At 46.2% G+C, this 21,545-nt stretch overlaps 1 protein-coding gene and 1 long non-coding RNA gene across 2 annotated transcripts; both read left to right on the forward strand.

The window, feature by feature from the left end:
• The first annotated feature begins 7,606 nt into the window (after window positions 1–7,606).
• LOC140684962 (PHD finger protein 7-like) lies at window positions 7,607–14,206 on the forward strand. The gene is given in 12 exon segments (XM_072934956.1): window positions 7,607–7,622; window positions 11,286–11,390; window positions 11,723–11,814; window positions 11,900–12,001; window positions 12,283–12,407; window positions 12,484–12,657; window positions 12,659–12,700; window positions 12,702–12,839; window positions 13,054–13,167; window positions 13,302–13,420; window positions 13,573–13,887; window positions 14,022–14,206. Coding segments are annotated over 12 exon segments (1,527 nt in total).
• Window positions 14,207–16,772: 2,566 nt separating this feature from the next.
• On the forward strand, window positions 16,773–18,034 carry LOC140684896 (uncharacterized). Its single transcript, XR_012057846.1, has 3 exons — window positions 16,773–16,976; window positions 17,181–17,268; window positions 17,971–18,034. It is a non-coding gene; the product is annotated as an uncharacterized lncRNA (long non-coding RNA).
• Window positions 18,035–21,545: the final 3,511 nt, after the last annotated feature.

Raw genomic sequence — 21,545 nt, forward strand, 5'->3', positions numbered from 1 at the left:
AAGCTGCAAAAAAGCTTTGTGAAGTACAAGGCATCAACAAGTGGCACTGGATACTGAAGAGCCAGCTCAGTCTTTTTAATAAAAATCAGTGATTCCTAAGAGTAAAAACTGCACAACACTTATGTGCTTCTGTGTGTCTGGGATTCTCTTGGATGAACTGTAATTATCTTTCATGCTTTGAAATTGTGTTGATCTTTCCCTAACTGGAGACATTTCATTTCTTTACTGGGGAATTTGAGGATATCTCCTTGCCTTTTTGTGCATCTCTGGGTCATTTGTCACAGCTGCTGTGTTTCAGCACAGTTGAGGCGTTTTAATGGTTTTAACCTGATTATCCTGCAGACAGTTTATTATTTTCTGTTATTTTTCCCTACCTTCCCTTTCTGTATCTCTCTCCCTTCCTCTCTCCCTGAGTGCTGCCCTTTCAGATGTTCCTTTGCTTACCCATTGGATTCCCTGGTTCTCTGCATGTTTTTCTGCCAGCTGCTGGGTCCTCTTTTACTCCTGTTGTACAAGGTTTTACTGTTTGTATCCTCCAACACAAAAAAAAGTGACATTAATTTTGTTAATTAATGCTTGACTTCTTATAGTAATGAAGAATTTATTAGATTGCTTATAATTATATAATTTATTTCTCAGTGTGAAGACAATTTTTTTATTTGACTCAAAATTTAATCATATTTGAGTGATTTAACTAAGCTATTATTTGTGACCTTCATTTGTACAAGTATGCTTTGCTCTTTCCTGGCAATACCTGTGAGGCTCTGCATTTTTTTTTTTCTATTTATGTGATCTGATTTATAGTTATGAAGTACAAAGTGTTTCTTCTCCCCTAAGGTGTGCTTGTGTAAACAGTTTTCAGTAAAGTATGAATTTCTCTACAGAATTTTGTTTTTTCCTAAAATGACAGGAAAAGCCTAGTGGAATTTTGGGCTCCCCAGATTTACTCCCTGTGAGGAGTGTAAGGTGCAGTCAGGGATCCAGGCTGGCATTGGAATTCAGTTGATTGATGTGGCTCCTGAGTATTTCTCTGCCAGGTTTTTGTGTTGCAAATGTAGGGCTACTTTGAGAGAATGAGGAGTTCTGAGAACTCTCCAAAAATTTAGCTTTCTACTGCAGCATTGAGTTTTTGTATTTTTATAAATGGATTTGTGAATAAGACTCTCTTAATGTTTTTGTCTTACAGTAACGGGGGGAAAAAAAAGTGTTTTTCAAATGAGGAATACTGGGAAATAGCTCCATGTGAGACCATTTATCTGCTTCCTGTAATCATGGGTTACATTACTGCACATAATGCTCATGTGCCTGAAGCAATGCCATATTACAGCAGCAAAAATAATTGCAATGTCATTTGAAAAGTTATATGAAAGTATTTCCCATAACAGAGAAGTTATTCTTACCTTAGCTGTTTTTTTTTTTTTTTTGTCTTCCATAGTTCTCCAGGGCAGAGCTTTTGTGATGTTTAGAGAGATGAGTATTTTCTTCATGTTTTAAATCTGTTCATAAGCATATACTCAAAATACTGTCTTAATTTTTTTACTTGTTCTTGTAAGCCTCTTGTAATAGTCTACTTGTTTACTTTTCAGCCTTCTGCTTATTTTCTACAGCTGAAAAAACCCCACCACTACGTGTTTAATTGTACTAGTTATGTGGGTTTAACTGTTGTTTTGGGTTTTTATGGCTGTTACTGAAGCATCTGGTAGGAAAGAAATATTATCTTTGGCTAATGAATGAGGTTACTTTCTTCATCTGCAATAATATTTTCATGCTTCTCCAAGTATTTCTTCATTTACATTTCTTTTCAAGGTGCTTTAAAGATGTTCTGAATTTCTTATTTTAGATCTAGACCTTTTTATTCAAATTAATTAAGTAGCAATAACTTTTGGCAACTTCAGGGAGAACAGAGAGACTTCCTGGGCTTGGAGCCTGGACCTTCCAGCCGCTACCAGTTCTATGGCATGAAGAGCTTAGCTGAGACTTGGTGCTTTTAAGCAGCATCCTTTTATGCAAGACATCACTATTTGGCATCTATTTTTACTTTCTGATTGAGAGTTATTGAGTGATGAGCTTTCCCCTTGTGGGAGGAGCAATGCCATGAGGCCTTTGTACCTACAGCACTCTGAGTTTCCAGCATTGGTAGAGAGGGAGAGGAAGAAGGAACCCAATTTCTTTGCACTCCTTTGTTCTGCCAAAAGATGGAGTAAATGATCTACTGAACTGCCTGTGCTGCTAATTGATTTTCTAGGCAACTAGGAACTTTTCCACAAGGAAGGAAGGAAGGTTTTCTGTTCCCTTACAGTGTTAAAGCTTCGTAGGTCTCATAATCTGTGCTAAATGTCATGAGGCAGTTCTTCTTAATGAATTGACCAAATTGGTTGGTAACAGATGGGTTGATGACAAATGGGTTAATTAGTAGTCTTATCTAATCAGTTTTTATTTCAATTATTTTGTCTGCTTATGTGTGAAAGGGTTATTTTAAAACAGTCCTTTCACCTCTTGCAGAGAGAAATGTCTGCATTATTGGTCAAAGCAGTCCCTTCTACAAATATAGGGATCCTCATAAAATCAAACTAAAAATAGTATTAGTGTGCCATAATTACAAGTGAAAAAGTTGGCATTTTCAGTGATGCAAGCTTTTTTTTAGACAGTTGCTGTGGAACACTAAATTTCTTTGGCAAATAAACCCATCTGCTGTAAGCATAGGTGGATATATATATTGTCTTTTTCTGCAGATTTTCACTGTCCATGCTGAAATTACCTGTTGGATTCTAGTGACTGAGCTTTTGCCATCAGGTACACTGGCATGAATAGGCTGTGTTTTTTCCTGTACCTTTGTCACTGTATTTACTTCAGTCAGTGCCTGTCTTTGTGCAGGACTCTGTCTAATTGTTCCTCTTAGGTGTGCACTGAGTGACTCCACACAGTTGCTGACCCCTCGAGTTAGGGGCTGCCAATCTGAGCCATTGAGTAAGAAGTGCTGGGAAGACTCATCAGGATAAGTTGAAGGAGGCTGCAATCACAGGAGACAGACCATGCAATTTATATTCATCAGGTAAATGAACTACAGACGTGTATTGTGGGTAAAACTGGTCCCAGAGTGGCCTTTTTTGCATGGTAACATCATGGTGATTTTCCAAAGGTGCAGCATGGTGAGCTGCTGTTTTTACAGCAGCCTTTAGTACATGTGTTGTATCTAATGTCTTGTGTCTTCCATTGCTTAGACTTTATTTTCCCTCAGCAATCTCATTTATCTGTAGAAATCTCACCTGCAGAAGTGGTCTCATTTGACTGCTTCCAGAAAATCCTTTTTTTCAGTCCTGACTTTGTAGCTCTTCAGAGAATTGAAAGATGGAGGACTACTTTTAACTTTGAGTGTTTCCAGTAATACAGATTTTTGCCTTTAAATGTCAGTGACTTGCAGCCTTGGAACAGAAGTGAAATGCCTGGTGGGTGGCATAAATGGGGCAGAGAGGTTAAATGACTTATTTGGATGTACTTGGGAAGTCTGTGTCAGAGTACAGTCCAGAGTAGTGTTTGGATTTTGTATCTATTTCAGGTTACAGATGATTCTATTATCAACCTCCCAGTATGAAGTTTTAGACATAACACCTTGATTCATTCATGTCCTACAAAGAGCCCCACAAAAGTAAGGACTTAATAAATGATAATGTGAAATGTAGTGTGGGAAGGTGAAGGAATGACATCACCAAACTAGAAGGCCATTTTGATGATTCAATGAATTTTTTACATTTTGGGCATTACAAAAACTGGTTTCTGATTGTGTCTTACAAGACTTTATTCAGCTTTCAAGTGCATCTACATAACTTTCACCCATTATTGTAAAAAATTGCAAGATATTCTAGCTAGATCACAGGTTCACAGGAAGAATGCTCATACTGAGAGGATGAGGAGGAGAAAAGCTTTGATTTGACACATGGTGATGAGATTTTACTGAAATAGAGTCCTTTGCAGTGCCATATTTGCATATTGCACTGTTCTCTAAATAGAAAGGACTCTTGGGCTTGCAGCAGTTTGTATTTTAAATACTCTGACTTTGTTGCCTATTCTATATAAGGCATAACTATCTGGAAGAACAGACTTAAATGTTAATAAATTCAACTGCTTTATCCTATATGTATTAATTTTAGGAGAATTGGAAGGTGTGAGCTGAAAGGAAAGGGAGGTAAGGGAGGAAAATAGATGCTTTGTGTAAACCAGTTGCTTCTAAAAGTAGATTTTTCTCTTCAGGTTAAAGTATTATTTCAGTAGCAGTCAATGTGTATAATGCACAGATTTTCTCCTCTATTGCTTAAAAATATCAGTAAATAATCTAAAATCTGATACTGTTGAGTTTTGCAAGGTGAAGTAAATTTAAATTTACAGGACACAAAGCCAAACATCTGTGAGCTGGAGCAGGTTGTGAAAAATTGTTGCCAATCCTGTGGTGCTGTGAGGTTGGCCTGGTGCTAACTCTAATTGCCATTGCCTTGTGCTGCATGGGAAAGGTCTTCCAATGTGGAGATGACCAAAGAAATCTCGGCAGCTTTAAGGTCCATTACTATAGATGTTGAAAATGTGCTTTCCCCCTGCCATCCCAAATGGTTCTGTTTAAACAGTGGAAGCAGATTTAATGCACTGAGGTAGGCCAGAGTATGGGAAGCTCTCTGCAATCCCATTGTTTTACTTCTGCTCTGTGCTTGTTTTAGCTGTGCTGTAAGCTCTCTATGAGCTCTGCACATCATTTTATCTGTGCTGGGATGCAGGGGTGCTCTGCACATCATTTTATCTGTGCTGGGATGCAGGGGTGCTCTGCACATCATTTTATCTGTGCTGGGTTGCAGGGGTGCTGCTGGAACGTTCACTGTGGAAATGGGCACTGGGCAGGAAGAAAGTGGCCTGTGGTGTCTGCTTGTGTGAGCACAAGGACTTGATTTAAAAGTTATCTGAGGCTGTATTGGTGGTACAGACAAAATAGGAGTGGTCTCACTTAACTAGTTGTTTACACCACACACATAAAATGTTCATCCTCACGCTCACTGGCACAAGGCACTGGGCAATGATAAGACTGTTAGTATAAATATTTTTCTTTCATAGCATTTTAATGCCCTTAAGTAAATTGATTTGAGATATAGGATTAATCTGCAGTCTAAGCACTCAGAAGTTAGTTAGATACTCCACTTAAAGGCATTCTCTGACTTCTTTACAGAGGAAATTGCAAACTGGAAGTCTAAGTCTTTTGGTTTTAGTTTGATTTCTGGATGTCCTCTTCTTTGAGCTGCTGAGAACAGGCAGTCGTGCTGTAGCTTTGGTTCTAGAGTGTTTTAAAGGGGATTGTTTCATCTCTCACTATAGCATAAATCTACAGCTGAAAAGAAGCACTAAGTGATATAATCACACACCTTGATTATATTTTATCTGTTTTATCTGATCTTGCTCCTATTGAAATCACCAAACTGTCTTTGAATTAAAGTGGATTAGAAATTGAAAATAAATTCTGTCTAAAATTGTGTGTATATATAGAAATCTTAGAGATTGAAAGTTATCCTGTTGGTGTGCTGCTTCTTAGAAGCAATATTGCGATGTCGACAGTGCAGTTTAAATTGAGGTATGCGTTTGTGGCAAGGATGAGTGAGCTCCCACATCTGTGTTTTAAACCTAAAATATTGACAGTACTGTAATCAAAGTTCTGATTTTTTATAGAAGGTTTCCTGAGGCTGTCTGTCAGAAACCTATTAAATCTGAAAAAGAAACAAAACCATACTCTGCTAAGGCTGATGTAAATTATTCATAAAAATCCAGAATTCCATTGAATCTCTCTCTTATTCTTGACTGAGACTAGCACAGACTTTGTGAGCTTTTCCATGTTTCTTTCATTGTGCTTATTTTTCAGCATTTAAAGAGGAGAATGTACTGGAAGACCCTAAAGCTGTTAATGGCTTTTTTTCTCCCCTCTCTTTCTCTGTGTGTGTGTTTAAAACCATCCACTGGGGCTATTCCTGCTGGGGCCTTTTCTATTTAAATGATTAACTTTCCTGATGTGAAGACTCACTTTTCTTAATGAACTGACTTTTTAAATGTATGGATTTGTTTAAAAAAATTCAAGAGGAGCAATCTGAAGTTTTTAAAAAATTCTATTACCTTAATTCCTAGCTACAGTGTGTACTTAATGATGGGACTAGTGGCATTGATGCACATGTCTTCTAGTTAGCTGACCCATGACCCTTCATGTGTTACTTTTATTCTAGCCTGGAATACATTTTAACTTTCAAAGTGTCTGATATGCTCATTACAGAAAATTGTGCTATTCTTTTAAGTTTCTTTCAATTTTTTTTAGGGAGAAGACTCCATTTGCAGGAGTGTCTGTAAATAAATAATCAATGTTTGTAAACAGTCTTCTATTTGCTCAGTTGTGGCTTCTAATTTAAAAGATATTTCTAGCTGAAATCCATCTTACAGTTGGTTGCTCATATTAATTCCAGAAAACGATTAAAAAAAAAAAATTACATCCTGTTGGGTGACTCCTACTTCATATGGCTCTGACTTGCTGCTCATGACATCCCAAACACACTAAAAGGAGTGTCCACTCTAGTCACAGGCAAAGTTCTCAGAGGTTCTTTGTGCTGACATCTCAGGTTTGTGAAGGTAGGACTGGATGCTGACCTTTCCCAAATTATTAAAACTCTCTGCTGTGTTCTTTCTGTTAAAATAAGAAGTTAGTTGACTGGCCATGAGCACACCAGCTCTGCTTCCCCTTATTCTTACCTGTCTTGCAAAGGCCTAAAGCTTGGGACTCCTTAGTCTTATCTTCTGTACCCTGAGGTGTGTTGACAGCATCCCATATCCCCCGCAGGAAAGGGAAGCTGGATTGGTAATGAATCACTGGTTTTCTTTCACAGTCAGTTATTTAACCCAGGTGTTTCAGGGTGGGGAGAATTCAAGGAGTGTTCAGTGACCTTCACACTCACCCTGGTTTAGTGCTGGCAGAACAGTCTGTGCTTCCAGTGGGCCCTGCCTGGTCACACCCCAGTGGTGACACAGCCACCTGAGTTTGCTGTGTGTGATACTTTTGGACAGTCTTTCTCCTGCAGGTGGAATGCTTTTTCTGTGTCAGGAATGTTCCATATGTGTAACTGAAGAGGATTTTTTGTTTACCTTTACTCCCTGGTCCATTACTTTATTTTCCTCCCTGTGCACGTGTGAAGGGATCCCCTCATGTCCTGTTTGTCCTGGGCATGGCCCAAAGGGCTTTGACAGCCCCACAGACACAGCTGTGGTCACTGGTAGTGCTGCAGAGTGTGAAATCACAATCCTGGAGCCAGCAGAGCTTACAGCCCACTGAGGGGCACCACACAGAGCCAAAGGATGGGCCATGTTCAGCTGGGTGAGGTGAAATGAATGCTGAAGGCAAAGCAGCAGGGCAGTGCTGGAAGCAGAAATAAATCTGGGGCTCCCAGCCACGGCATGGCTGAGCAGCTCCTGCCTCCCCCTGCCTCTGCTCTGGGCCCCACACAGCGCCTGCCACAGGAGCCCCTGGCCCGGCTGTGGGAGGGCGGCTTTGCCCTCACCTGGCTCCCTGGCACCAGGGCCCTCCTGCCGCCTGTCACACATGGCAGCCGTCAGTGGTGAGTCCCTGTCCAGAAACGTCACAGTCTCCTCCAGGTGCTGGTCCTCTCTCTCTTTCTGGGAGACAGAAGAGTGTGGGGAGTTTGCAGAACCCCTTTTATCTAGTTTCCGTGTTTAATGAATTTGAGATACACAAGCGTTTAGAAGTGTTATATTTAGTTTGCAATTGGTTGCCTGACAACGCAGATCAATCTTGTCCTTCCCCACCAGAGATATGGGGAATGCTCTTGCTAGTCTTAAGGATACTTATGCACTTACACTCAGAAAAGGGATCTGTCAGCAGCATTTTATAGATTTCAATCTAGTATTTTTGGGTACCTTGTTAAGGTGTAGTTATTAATTTATTAATAAAAATTAAGATTTCAAAATGGAGCATTCAAATGTTGGGGAACAGCAGGTTTGCACCTGTGCTTGCCGTTACAGAACAAGGAGGGAACCCTGTAGAAAATAAATCTACAGTTGTACAAATGAAGGCTATTAAAGCTTGGGAATGTATAGAGAGAACTGACCCTGTTCAGGGAGGTTCTGGCCTGGTGTTCCTTAACTTGAAAGCTTGGTTTAGCTTGATTTTGATATTAATTCAATCTCTAAACAGAATATTGCTCTTCATTTTTGCACACAAATAAAACAAAGGTGGAAAATGCTGTCTTCTGTAAAGTATTGTAAAGCCCTTCCCTATCAAGACATTCAGGTCTTCGGCCTTGAACATGCAGTGTCTGCTTGTGTGAGCACAAGGACTTGATTTAAAAGTTATTTGAGGCTGTATTGGTGGTACAGACGAAATAGGAGTGGTCTCACTTAACTTCTTAGTCTTCCAAAAGGGCACCAAGAAGGAGCCAGGAAACTGCAGGCCTATCAGCCTCACTCCATCCCCAGAAAGGTGACAGAATAGCTCCTCTTGGATGTCATCTCTAAGCCCGTGGAATAACAGGAAGGGAAAACTGTGAACAGGCTTAGCAGCTGTTCTGCAGGTCAAACGACTGAGTTAGCAGAAGAAGAAATTAATAAAGTATGAGTTTATCCATGGCAAGGAAGAAAGCAAGGCTGTTAGCATGGGAACTGATAAACACATCGGGGTTAACTTGTAGTTAGAGGATACGTGCCTTAGTGAGCAGCGTGCATGCCTTCATAGTTTGTGGTAAACACATTTGCAATGAATTGTTGACATTCAATGCTTTGTACCAATAAAATACAATAAGCTATTGCTTTGTCCATTGAATATCTTGAGCTTTTTTGATGTAACTAATGACTTAAGATCACACTTTCTTAGGGGTATAAAAACTTGAGAACAACTTGTAATAAAGAAGAAGCCATTGCTGTCACTGCACAGGTGTATGTGTATGTCTTGTGTCCATCTCTACAGCGACAGAAAACCGTGGTTGACCAATCTCACAGCCACCTCTGCTGCACTGACTGGCTGGGTTTGTGAGGGGAGAGCAGTGGCTGTTTCCTGGAGCTTATTTTAGGTTGGGGTGGCTTTGTGTGGTGGAAAAATTTTTCTTTTAATTTGTGCTTTTAAAGAAAGGCTTAGAAGTTTTTTGTTATTTGGTTTTAAGGTAGTTTATTGTAAGTTATTTAAAAGATTGTCTTCTTGGGTAGTTGTGGTTTGCTTAGTAGCTTAGGTAAAGGCACATACATACTTTGATCTATTTTTTGACTTTTGTTTTTTTCTTCTCTCCACCCGCCCAGGGTTGCTGTTATTTTTTATGTGGTACATTATGTGTTAAATGTTTATAGTTTTTCTTTAATGCTTATTACTTATATTAAATGGTGCTTTTTTACCCTAAATTAATTTGTGAGTGTTAACATTACTAAGAATATGGAGGTAAGGAAGAAGAAAGAGGGAGGACAGGATAGGCCTAAATCTCTTTATCTTAAAACTTTTGATTTTTATGTATAAAACTAAAACCCCCCTATATAAGACTTAAAATCTTCTTGTATAGCACTTAAAATTTTTTCTTTTTACTTTGTGACTAATTTTACTATAATATTTAAACTTTTGCAACTTTTTGTTCTTTTTGTAAGGTTGTTAAATTATTCTATGGCTTAAATCTAAAATGACAGCTGTTTTTAATTGCCTGCTAGGGTCTTAAATGCTTCTGACTTGGACTTGGAACGTCTAAAAATGTCTGAGGGACATTTTGAGTTCTGACAGCTGTTGTCAGCCGGGACTTCAGCAAGGCTTTGTCCCGGCCTCCCATATCACGGTCATGGAGCAGCTCAGGGACAGTGGCGTAGAGAAGTGGGCAGTGGAGCTCCAAACTCGGAGAGCTGTGAGCTCAGGGGGCTGTGCTGGGGTCAGCCTTGTTTGCCCTATTCCCCAGTGACCTGGCAGAAGGGACGGAGCGCTCCCTCAGCAGGTTTGCTGATGGGACGGAAACGGGAGCAGGGGCTGATAAACCACACGGCTGTGCTGCCCTTCAGTGAGACCTGGGCATGCTTGAGAGTTGAGCAGAGAGGGACCTAGTGAAGTTGCACAGAGGAAAGCCTCTCGAAGAGTTTGAAGGTTTGTAATTACCAGGCAACAGAAGTTCTTTAGTATAGAGGCGTGTATAACGTCATTTTGTGATGTCCACTCAGGGAAACCACTGAACCTCTGTATGTTACAGGAGCAGTTCCTTGTATGCATGTAAAAAAGTCTTTGAGACAAACCGTGAATTCAGAAACTTCCCCTAATATTATGTTGGATTTTCACAATTTTCTGGACTGCCTGGTGAAGCGTAAGGATTTCAAAAAGAAAGTGAAAGCAAACCAATAAATCTTGTTTTAGATATCAGAAGCATTTCCTGTTTGTTCCTTGAAGAAGTTGCCAAACAACAAAACTTTTGAAATCCTTTCAAAGATCTAATAGGAAAAAGTATTGGCCAAAGTGTTAATCTGTGTTTCTGAATAGGAACATGCTTTTTGTGTCAATTCCAGGTTTGTAGCAGGGTTTGGGGCTTTTTGTGTGTGTCCTTTGAATGTGAGTTGCTTTTATGCAGGACTTTGAATGATTTGATCATGTACCCAAGAGAACATTTTACTGTGTCCTGCTGTCCAGTGCTGAACCGGGTTGAGACAGAGCAGGTGGCTCTGTGTCTGTGTGCAACGGGCAGGAGCAGCACCAGGAGCAGCAGCAGAGCAGTGCCCGATGGCTGCCTCGGGACCTGGCATTTGGCCCTGCACTTGCTGCAGGAGTCCCTGCCCGGGTTCCCTGCTGGCCCAACCTTCGCACCCCTCTCAGAACCTGGGTTCCCAAGGGGGTTGCCTCAAGTGGTTGCTAGGAACCTGAGGCCATGGCTGCCCGAATTTTGGCTGCACGATGCTGATGTCAGAGTGGCCATTGTGACCCGCGCAACCAAGGCCTCCAAAGGGAAGGCTGGGCTCAGGCCGTGTGTCAGTGCGACCTGACAACGGGAGGAGAAGGCAGGGCAGGGACGCTGCTGCCCAGGGACCAGAGGAGCCCCACAGATCAGGGCTCTGGGCCTGTGCTGCAGGTTCCCCTGCCTCTCCCTGCCCACAATCAGACGAAGAACAGACAGAGAAGACTGCGGTTTTCCTCGAGGCGACGACGGGAGGAGAAGGCGACAGGAGCAGGGCTCACGCAGGGCTCAGCAGGGAGTAGTGCCCTCGTGGCTCTGGGCCTGTGCTGCAAACTCCCCACCCTCCTCTTTCTCCCACAGAGAGAGAGGAACAGCACCTGGAGGAGACTTTTCCGGACAGGGACACACCGCTGACGGCTGCCATGTGTGACAGGCGGCAGGAGGGCCCTGGTGCCAGGGAGCCAGGTGAGGGCAAAGCCGCCCTCCCACAGCCGGGCCCAGGGGCTCCTGTGGCAGGCGTTGTGTGGGGCCCAGAGCAGAGGCAGGGGGAGGCAGGAGCTGCTCAGCCATGCTGCGGCTGGGAGCCTCCTTCCTCACCAAGTGGGGCCCAGCTGGGCCAGGGGGCAGCTCTTGGGACACCCGTGCCCACAATGGCCCCTGCTCTCCAAGGCCTCCAGCGCTGCCCATCAGCCAGGCAGGCAGGCAGGGACAGAGCAGCCCTTGGGGCCGATGCTGCTGCAGCCAAAGAGCCCCGCAGAGGTGCTCATGCCCGCTGCCATTGGCTCTGTGCCCTGCAGTGTGCATGCTGTGTCGCCGTGCAGAGGCTGACCCGGACGTCTGCGGTGACAAACTGGAGAAGCACGGGCTCTGTGCCCACGTGTACTGCCTGGTGAGTGGCTCCGGGCGCTCCCTCCACCATTGCAATGGGCAGTTCCTGCCTCTCTCTCCTCATCTGCTCCTCCCCTCTGCTGCAGTTCTTTGCCACTCTACTTTTTGCTCAAGAGGACGAACATGTTGGACTCAAGGGATTTCTTCCTCGAGATATCCTAGTTGCAGTGCGGCGGGCGGCACAAAAGGTGAGAGCCTAATGCAAGCAAGGAGATTTGTGCCAGGTGAGGTTTGCCAGAGCTTAGCCCAGACACTTGGAATGGAAGGCCTGCCCTTCAGGCCGCTGTGGGAGAAAATCTGGCTCCCAGCAGCTGCACAGAGGCTCTGGCACAGGAGCCCCCCTCCTCCACCAGACGGCTCTGTGGGCTGAGACCCAGCAGTGGCCACATCCTGCGCCCTGCCCGGAGCTCTGGGGCTGCCTGGGGAGGCCCCGAGGCTGCTGCTGATGGGGTTGCTTGGCTCTTTCCAGCGCTGCTGCGTCTGTGGCCAGAGCGGGGCAACCATCATGTGCTGCATGGAGGACTGTGACAGATGGTTCCACCTGCCCTGTGCCAAGGAGGGCGGCTGCGTCACACAGTATATTCCGTATTACAGGTACAACCTCCCCTCTCCTGGTCACGCCTGGCAGAAGATCCAACATTTCTCACTTTGCCCATCCATTTTCCTCCAGCTCCTACTGCCCTGAGCACCGTCCAGAGCAGGACGTGGAGGCGACTCCAGAGCCGGGCACCAATTGCCTCATCTGCTTGGAGCCTGTGGAGGATAGAAAGACTTTCAGAACCTTGGTGTGCCCAGCGTGCAAAAGGGCCTGGTTCCACAGGGACTGCATCCAGGTAGGAGCCCTCCCCTCAGCCCCAGGGCACAGCAGGTGCTCAGCAGCACCAGGGCCTTGCTCACCCTGCTTCTGTTTGTCCTGCAGGGACAGGCCATGCGCACTGGTCTTTTCCATTTCCGGTGCCCCCATTGCAGAAGCCTAATGGTGTTCGCTTACGAAATGCTCAACCTGGGGATCCGAATCCCCTTCAGGTTGGTGTCCTTCTGCCTGCCTCAGAAGACAGGAGGTGCAAGGTCTGTGCTGTGTCAGGCCCTTCCCCACCAGTCCTGGCCCTGCCCTGTCCCGTGAGTCTGGGCTTCAGCTTCACGCACGCCTTGGAAAAGTGCGGGAGGAAGAGCAGGGAACACCTGTACCTCCGTGAGGGGAGGGCAGCAGTAACTAATCAGCTTTTCTGTTCTCCATCAGACAGCCAACATGGGAGGACAACGATGCCTTCGCGGATCTAGGAGAGAGGCACAGCAGGTGCAATGCCAGGGATTGCCTTTACCCAGGAGGCAGGGAGGAGGCAGAGGAAGAGGGGTAAGTTGGGGAGCTGCAGCTGAGGTTCTGCAGGGTACCCGTGTCACTTCAAGGGCTCAAAGAGAAAAGAACTAGAAGAGCTTGGCTGGACAATCACTTTGTCCTCAGTGCCATAAACCTAGTTGCTTCCCCAGGCCCTGGGAACTGCTCCTGTGCTCCTCCTGCGCTGCTGAGGGCACCCACAGGCGTTGCTCCGGCCTGAGAAACAGCGTACAGAGCTGGGAGTGTGACAGCTGTGCTGGTCCTGAAACGGGTATGAGGCAAAGCACCCGGTGTCCCTGGGCTGGGGGCAGTGCCCAGGCTGGGCCTGGCAGAGCCCGTCTGCTCCTGAAGGGCTGGGGTTCTGCTCTGGCCAGGCTTGCCTTGGGCCTGGGTGGTCTTTGACATTCCTGCTTGTCCTTACAGCCTCCAGGGATGAGCCAGAGCTCAGTGGCCCCAGCCTGACCAGTCAGTCAGGACTGGAGCCTGCTCACAGCTCAGCAGAATCTGAGGCCATCAGCCCCAGCTCCCGCGGCCCGGTGCCATCGGGGCTGGCTCCCCAGGCTTCATCTGCAGAGACCAGCAGCACAGCACGGCAGCAGTCTCTGCCATCTCCCTCGCTGGACACCAGCAGCCCCAGCACACCAAGGTCATTGTACAGCAGCATCCCTGAGCCTGCGGACAGGGGCCATTCCAGACTTGCTGGGCCCGGCCGCAGGCGCACCCGCTCCCGCCAGGAAGGTCGGGCCTCCAATGGACCAGTCCAATCGAGGAGTCGCTGTGACAGGCGCAGCAGGACAAGACCAAGGACTGAGAGGCCCAGGCGAAGGGAGACACCTTCACAGGCATCCCCCAGACGCAGCCGCTCCCACCAGCAACACCGGGCCCTCAGTCCACCTGTCCGGTCCAGGAGTCGCCGTGGCAGAAGCCACAGGACAGCAACAAGGACAGAGGGGCCCAGGCAAAGGGAGACACCATCAGGGACATCCCCCAGACGCAGCCGCTCCCGCCATCAAGGTCGGGCCCTAAGTCCACCTGTCCGGTCCAGGAGTCCCCGTGACAGAAGCCACAGGACAGCAACAAGGACTGAGAGGCCCAGGCAAAGGCAGACACCATCACGAGTATCCCCCAGACGCAGCCGCTCCCGCCTGCAGCGCCGGGCCTCGAATCAACCTCTCCGGTCCAGGAGCTGCCAGGACAGGAGCAGCAGGGCAAGACCAAGGACTGAGAGGTCCAGGCGAAGGCAGACACCATCACGAGTATCCCCCAGACGCAGCCGCTCCCGCCAGCAAGGTCAGGCCCAGAGTCCACCTGTCCGGCCAAGCAGTCACCGTGATAGGAGTAGCAGAAGAAGACCAAGGAAAGAGAGGCCCAGGCAAAGGCAGACACATTCACAGGCATCCCCCAGACGCAGCCGCTGCCGTCCGCAGCACCGGGCCTCGAATCAACCTCTCCGGTCCAGGAGTCGCCAGGACAGGAGCAGGAGGAGAGCAGCAAGTGCTGAGAGGCCCAGGCGCATGGGGACACCATCAGGGAGGTCCCGCAGAGGCAACCGCTCCCGCCAGCGGCGTCGAGCCTCAACTGGGACCTCCAACAGCAGCACGTAGCCTCGTCTTTTCTTTCTAGTCCATCTGTTCGCTGCCGGAAGTGAAGGTGAGAACGGTCAGTACAGGGACCTTGAGATTTGTAGGTCTGTGGGAAAACTGTATTAGCTCTTGACATTTCTACTGGCAGGAAAGTAGTCTTGTGCTAAATCCCTTGACTTCTGTCTTACCATTTATTAAGTGAAAAGTCACTTAAATGATGTGGCTAATGAAAAAGGACTTTAGTTCTGGCCTTTTGACGCCAAGCTGAGATGTTTCCCCACTGCTCACTCTTGAAAGTGAACCTCTCCTTAATGGGCTTGGATACGGTTAGGGAGACGTTCAGAGCAAGGTGGCTCTTAGGGAAGCTGTCTTTGGAAAGGACGTGCGCTGTTTTGCTATCATTGAAAAATCTCATTTCAGTAAAGCCAAAAGGAAGAAGAAAGAAGAGAGTGAGACACTGCCTCAAGTGTCTGAAGAAATCCATTACTGTATTGCTGATGATTTAAAAGACTTGTTTGGAGCTTCAAAGAACAAACCAGAAAAGACTGTGGAAATACCCTGGGACAAAGAGGATGCACAGGACTCTGCCCCAGATGACTATTTGGGACTTTTGCCCAAGAACAAGGCAGCTCAGGAGTCGAGCGCGTTCAAGTTTTCCTTCTTTGGAGACACAGAGGAGTCGGGCATCAAAGAAGGTAACAGAAGAACCCTTCTCACAGTGCCATTTCTAAGGAAGAGCTTCTGGCAGGCACTGTAGAGCACTGTGGTGTAAAAAGGTCAGGACGCAGAGGATTTTCAGCAGCAGAAATCAGTAATTAGGCTGAAGCATTTTGATCTTCATTCCTGCTTGCCAAGGCAGTGGTAGATTAATGAGTGGTAAGTCATGCTTGCATCTCAGGAATTCTGAAAGGCATGCTTTCAGAAGGCATTGGGGTTTTTGCTGAGTGGTGAAAAGGCTTGTTGTCATGCCCTGAATCTCTCAAACAGGGAGAAAGGTGACACACCAGTCATATCAAGTTTCAGAGAACCCAACAAGATTTTAAAGGAAATGTGTGTTAATTTAGAGGGAGGAGCAAAAGCCTGGAGTTGACCAGGAGATCCATGGACATTCTGCTTGTTACTGAATTCAATTCTTGGACCTATAGAAGAAGGAACCTGAATGACACATGATGGTTGGGATGTTCTAACCATAGATGAAATGAGGCCTTATAGAAAGAAGACGAAACAACATTAAATCGAGTCACAGTGCTGTAGGAGAGAAAAGAAACCGTGTGAAGTTATCCAAAATATTAAAAAAAACCTATGCAAAAACGCAAAGCAACGAGCCCCCCACACTTGTGCTGAATTCAGAAGGTACTCAGTGTCTTCTGATTGCAACGATACATTCATTAGAATACAGCAGAGATCCCGAGAACAGAGAGGAAAATCCTGGAGCAGAGATGTAGCTCAGAAAATCTGGCAGAAGCAGATTCTGTCCTTCCTACATCTGTCTTCTCCACTGTAAGTAAGTATTTGTCTTGAAAGGAGGAATTCTTCCTGACAAGTGGAGAGAATAATCTAGATGTGGCTTTGTTTCTTTTTCGGTGCTGTTATTGCAGAGTCCTGCGGACGCGGAACAATAAAGCCGGTAAAAGTCACATGGCAAGAGGATTCACGTTTCCAAGACAGCAGTTCTGAGCGTGATGATGAGCCTGAGACGTGAGAACCCGAAATGGACCAAGAAATGCAAGTTCCATTTCTATTTGCTGTCTACCTGGCTGTAGTAGTTGGATGCTGTGGGAATATTAATAGCAGCGCTCAGGGAAGGGGAAACTGAGATTGCACACCTCTGAGCAATGAAAGTCGTCTTGGAAAACCATTTGTGCTGCCCAGAATCAAAACTCCCAGCAGCCCATGTGACATGAAGCTGAATATGAAAAGAGAGACGTTGAGCACAAGAAATTAACTGGCTCATTTTGGTTTGACCAACTCCAAACTGAGTTTGGTCAGAAGCCAAATACACAGTCAGTTTTCTTTTAGGAAGAGGTTTATTTTTTTTCTAGAAGGCTCTATTTGGCTACTAGGGAATAAAGCTTTTCAATGTATACCATTTCTCTGAAGCACTACAGTTTTAACTTGCATTCATGGGATTTGATAGTACAATTTTGGATGCTAAAATCCCTTTGTACTTGTCTAGGTTTGTTTCTTTACCGCGCACAGAAGGTGCTAGAGTTGTCTTCTTTGAAGATGATGAATGCCTAAGAGGTATGTCAGAATTTCTTCACCCCCTTTTGTATTTTTTTAAATTCTTCCTGGAATTCTGTGAGGAGGGAAAAATGCTGCCTGCTTAGGAATGTTTTCTAGTCAATTCTTGGCATCCTTACTTGTGCTCAAAATTGTGGTAGAATCCCGTGAGAAAGTCCTGGTAAAATAAAGGCCAAGCAGATTTCTGGCTTTCTTCTCTTTCAGGTAATTGCCTACTAGGAATCTGGACTTTTACACCTTACCAAAACATTAGCCCCATGACAGGTTACCTAGACATTTTGGATCCTTTCAGGTATTTATATAATGTTTAACTTTTTCCTGTCTTTCTGGAGTTACCATTAGGAAATCTGTGTTCTTGTCAGCCACATAGGTCCCTGTGGTTCTTTGTCCTAATGAATCTGGGGTTTTCTCTTCTGAATCCAGGGGATTTTGTATTTAGAAACAAAGAAAACAACAACCAAAGGAAACACACAGAGTCTCCAAAAATTGCAGAGGCCAGCAAAACAATTGCTTGTTATATGTTTTGTAGAATAGAGTCTTAAGACAGGCTTAAATGGTGTGCATTTCTCAAGACTGACTCGATAACGCTGCAGAAATGTATTGCTGTGTTCATACAGTTAGTGCCCCGCACTCTTCCAGACGGTCTGATTTGCAGGGTGTGTTAAAATGGAGAGCTCAGTCCTTAGCAGGCCTCAGTTCTGGGGGAAGATGTGTGATCCTGGTGCTGAGCTTCTAAAGAAACAGCGGCTATTTCACTGCAATTTAGACTGCAGCATGCTGAGGAAAACCGCTGCTGCCTTTCATTGTTCTGCGGACACCAGGCCGCAGTAGGGAACATTTCTGTTGGGAGACAACGTCTGGTGGGGGGCAAGAGAACAGGAAGGATGTGAAGAATTGACTCCTGACTTTATTGCTGTGTTGTCCATGATTGTTAGAAGCAGCGGCACAATCAGCAGTGTTTAAGCCTATTAATTGGTTCTTTTTTTTTGTGCAGAGGGCCCGAAGTTTTTTTGTAGATCAGTAGAGTTCAGTGAAGAAAAAGGGTTGGGAAGACTGACATAGATTATTGCTTGAGGTGAGTATGTCACATCTGTTCCCTGGGAACTGTAGGTGAAAGCTGAGCACGGGGAGGGAATGCAGGTATGAATGGGTGTTGCCGTGCGAGACCAGCTCTGGGCAGGCGCCTGCAGCCACGGCGGGAGGAGGGGAGAGGCGGCGGCTGCTTTTCCCCCTTCGGCTCTGCGAGGCTCAGTTTTAGCACGGGAACAGACGAAATGGCGACACGGGGCTCGGGTGCAAACACGTGTTTATTGCAGAAGCGTGTTCCCGAGACACCGGGGCACCGAGCGGGGGTCAGTTATACCCCGTGCCGGGGCGGGGTCGGGAACCTCAGCCGTGGCCAGTGGGACGGGAGGCAGGGGACAGGGGCATGGAAACCCCGGAGACCGTGATGGGAAAGGTGGGGGGGGCAGGGACGGACTGCGTGGTGAGGGGAAAGGCGGAGGGGCGGGGGACAGGGACCGGACCGCATGGTGAGAGGGAGTGATAAGGGAACGCAGGGTCGAGACAAGGGACCGCGGGGGGAGGGCGAGTGAGAAGGGACGCAGGACAAAGGGGGAATGCGCGGGAAGGGGGGAGGGGGGTTGGGGGGGAAGAAGAGAAAATGACAAATCCTACAAATGGGCATGCAGAATTAATTCAGGACCTCGAGAAGAGCCTGCAACTTTGCAACTCCCCAGGAACAGAAGTGTTTTAGTCTACAAGTGTGTATAACATCATGTTGTGTTGTTTTGTCCAATCAGGTAAACCACTGCATCTTTGTATGTTACAGGAGCAGCTACTTAACTGTATGTAAAGGATGTATTTAAGAGAAGGAGTGAATTTAGAGACTTCTCCTAATAGTGGATTCAGAAACTTCTCTGAAGAATTTGTTAGATTTTCATTTTTTCCCGGAATGCTGAAGGAAGCATAGGGACACCAAATAGAAATGCAAGGAAACCAATAAAGTCTTTAGTGAATAGAAACGTGCCATGTTTGTTCCTTGAAGAAGTCGCCAAACAATGTTACTTCCAAAACCCTTTCAAAGATCTAAGAGGAAAAAGTATTGCCAAACCCTGTTCGGCAGTGTTTCCAAGCTGGGGGTGATGGTCTTGGGTGCAGGGGAGCCACAGGAAGGCTCCAGTCCTGACTGTCCGGCCAGGCTGGGGCCATTGAGCTCCAGCTCATCCCTGGCAGCTCTAAGAGCAAGCAGGAATGGCTAAGGTGCCCCAGACCCGGGCCAGGCCAGACCACGGCACTGTCCCCAGCCCAGGGACACGCGGGTGCTTTGCCCAGAGCCGTGCCCATAGCAGCAGAGCTGTCACACCCCAGCTGGCTGTGGTGGGTGTGAGGCTCCAGCAGTGCCCGTGGGTGCCCTGGGCAGCGCATCAGCAGCAGCACAGGAGCTGTTGGCAGGGCTTTGGGAAGCACAGGGGTCAGCCTCTGCACGGCGACACAGCATGCACACTGCAGGGCACAGAGCCAATGGCAGCGGGCATGAGCACCTCTGCGGGGCTCTTTGGCTGCAGCAGCATCGGCCCCAAGGGCTGCTCTGTCCCTGCCGGCCTGCCTGGCTGATGGGCAGCGCTGGAGGCCTTGGAGAGCAGGGGCCATTGCGGGCACGGGTGTCCCAAGAGCTGCCCCCTGGCCCAGCTGGGCCCCACTTGGGGAGGAAGGAGGCTCCCAGCCGCGGCATGGCTGAGCAGCTCCTGCCTCCCCCTGCCTCTTCTTTGGATCATCATCAGCCGTCTCTTTGCTGAAGACAGGTGCTGTTTTTAACCAGCATTTGATTATAGCAGGTCTGTTGACATCCATTTTGTGTAATCTAAAAATAGCTTGTTCAGCTAGGGAGTGAGGACATGCTCCCTACAGGTCCAGGGAGCCTGAGGCCATGGCTTTGCTATGTTCAGAAGGCATCTCTCTGCTTAGTTTTAATCCAGCTGGACTGAGTACAACAATACCCCAGTAGAAACACAGAGTTTGGAGTGGGTTCACAAACTGAGCAAGTGTCCCGGCTTCCCAAGAGGTTTCTAAATCTTGAAGCAGTCAAATCTGGCCCTAGCCTGGATGCTATATTCAGTTCACTTTGCCTTTGCCTGTGTGATGTGACCAAGGAGTGAAAATACTCTTCAAACCAGAACTACAGAATTCCGTTTTATTGGTAACCTGTTTGTACATGCTCTTATTTATTATATATGTCTCATGTATTGTTGCAATTCCCCAAAAAAGCACATCCTGTAATTTCCATGTGTAAGTGACTCCTGTGATGAAGGGCTTGTGACTTCTTGGGCAGTTACTTTTTGTAATTGCAGAAGAAATCTCCTATTCACCCCAAATAAATAGAGTTTTACTGCTATTTAAGCCCGACTTTCTGCTGAACATTCCACATTAATGCTGGTTTTGAAGATGATACCTAAAGCTGTTAGGGTTGTTTTACTGATGGACCTGAATTAATGCAACATCCATATTAACTCAGTCTTTTTAATTATACGTTGGGAATTTTCTCCGTAGCTTGGCCTGCTATTTGGGATCATTCACTTTACTTCCCCTTTTTATAATCAAAGTGTATTACTGAATCCCATGGGTCCTTCAGGATTTGCTCCAGCATATCAGTTGTCAGGACATTAAAGTTGTTAATTTTATTAAGTGTCTGGGGTTTGTTCCAAATTCAGCATTGCTTTGCATTAGAGTAGGAGCTGAAGAGGCAGGATGCTCTCTTTACCATTTCATAACTTAAGGCAGCAGGTATTTTTGCAGCACTTTTCCCCTAGGCCAGGGCACATCTTTCCAATACAAAGAGTTATTCCTGGGACAGGTGAGACTTTTAGACACTCAGGTACACTTTTGTCTGTGTTGATTTTAATACATCTGTGTGAAATACAGATTTCCCACACAAAGGGAAAACTTTTCCTTATTTAAAAAGCAAAAGTAATCCCCTGTAAAGGTATTTTAGTTGTAAACCCAAGGCTTGTTTTCTTTGAGGAGAGAGTTTAATTTCCTTTCTGCCTTCAGTTTAGTACCTTTTGGAATTGGCTCACCTTTGTTTCCCTGCTTTCCTTCTTACAGTGATGACGCACTTGAAAGGGATTTTTATTGGACAATACCCCAGCAGGGTTTGAACCATGATCTGTTGCTTTGGAAGCCAGAAGTTATAGACGACAAGTTTGCTAGACTTAGCATGAAACATTTGTGGACTACAATTTTCCTCCTGCACACAGGTCAATTTGAGGGATTTTTAGGATCTTGGGCAAACTTGTTACTGTTGTGAGCTTGAGGGGGGATGGCCATCAGGGATAGTAACTGGGGACAGCTTGCCATGCTGGGCTTCAGCCTGTTGTAAGAGGGAGCAGGGTATACTCCGTGGGGCAGGAGCAGGCAGAGTTTGTGCAGCGACAGCTCTCCCAGCCAATTGCAGAGATGCTCGGTGCAGTGGAAGCATTTGTGGTGCTTCCCCTGCTTTTATTTTTAATATGTTCTTCCCTCCGTCCCGCATCAGGTGATGTCCTGAAGCTTTCGCTCTGGTTTGTGCAG

Source organism: Taeniopygia guttata, chromosome 12 (genome assembly GCF_048771995.1).
Source record: "Taeniopygia guttata chromosome 12, bTaeGut7.mat, whole genome shotgun sequence".
Taxonomy (NCBI): domain Eukaryota; kingdom Metazoa; phylum Chordata; class Aves; order Passeriformes; family Estrildidae; genus Taeniopygia; species Taeniopygia guttata.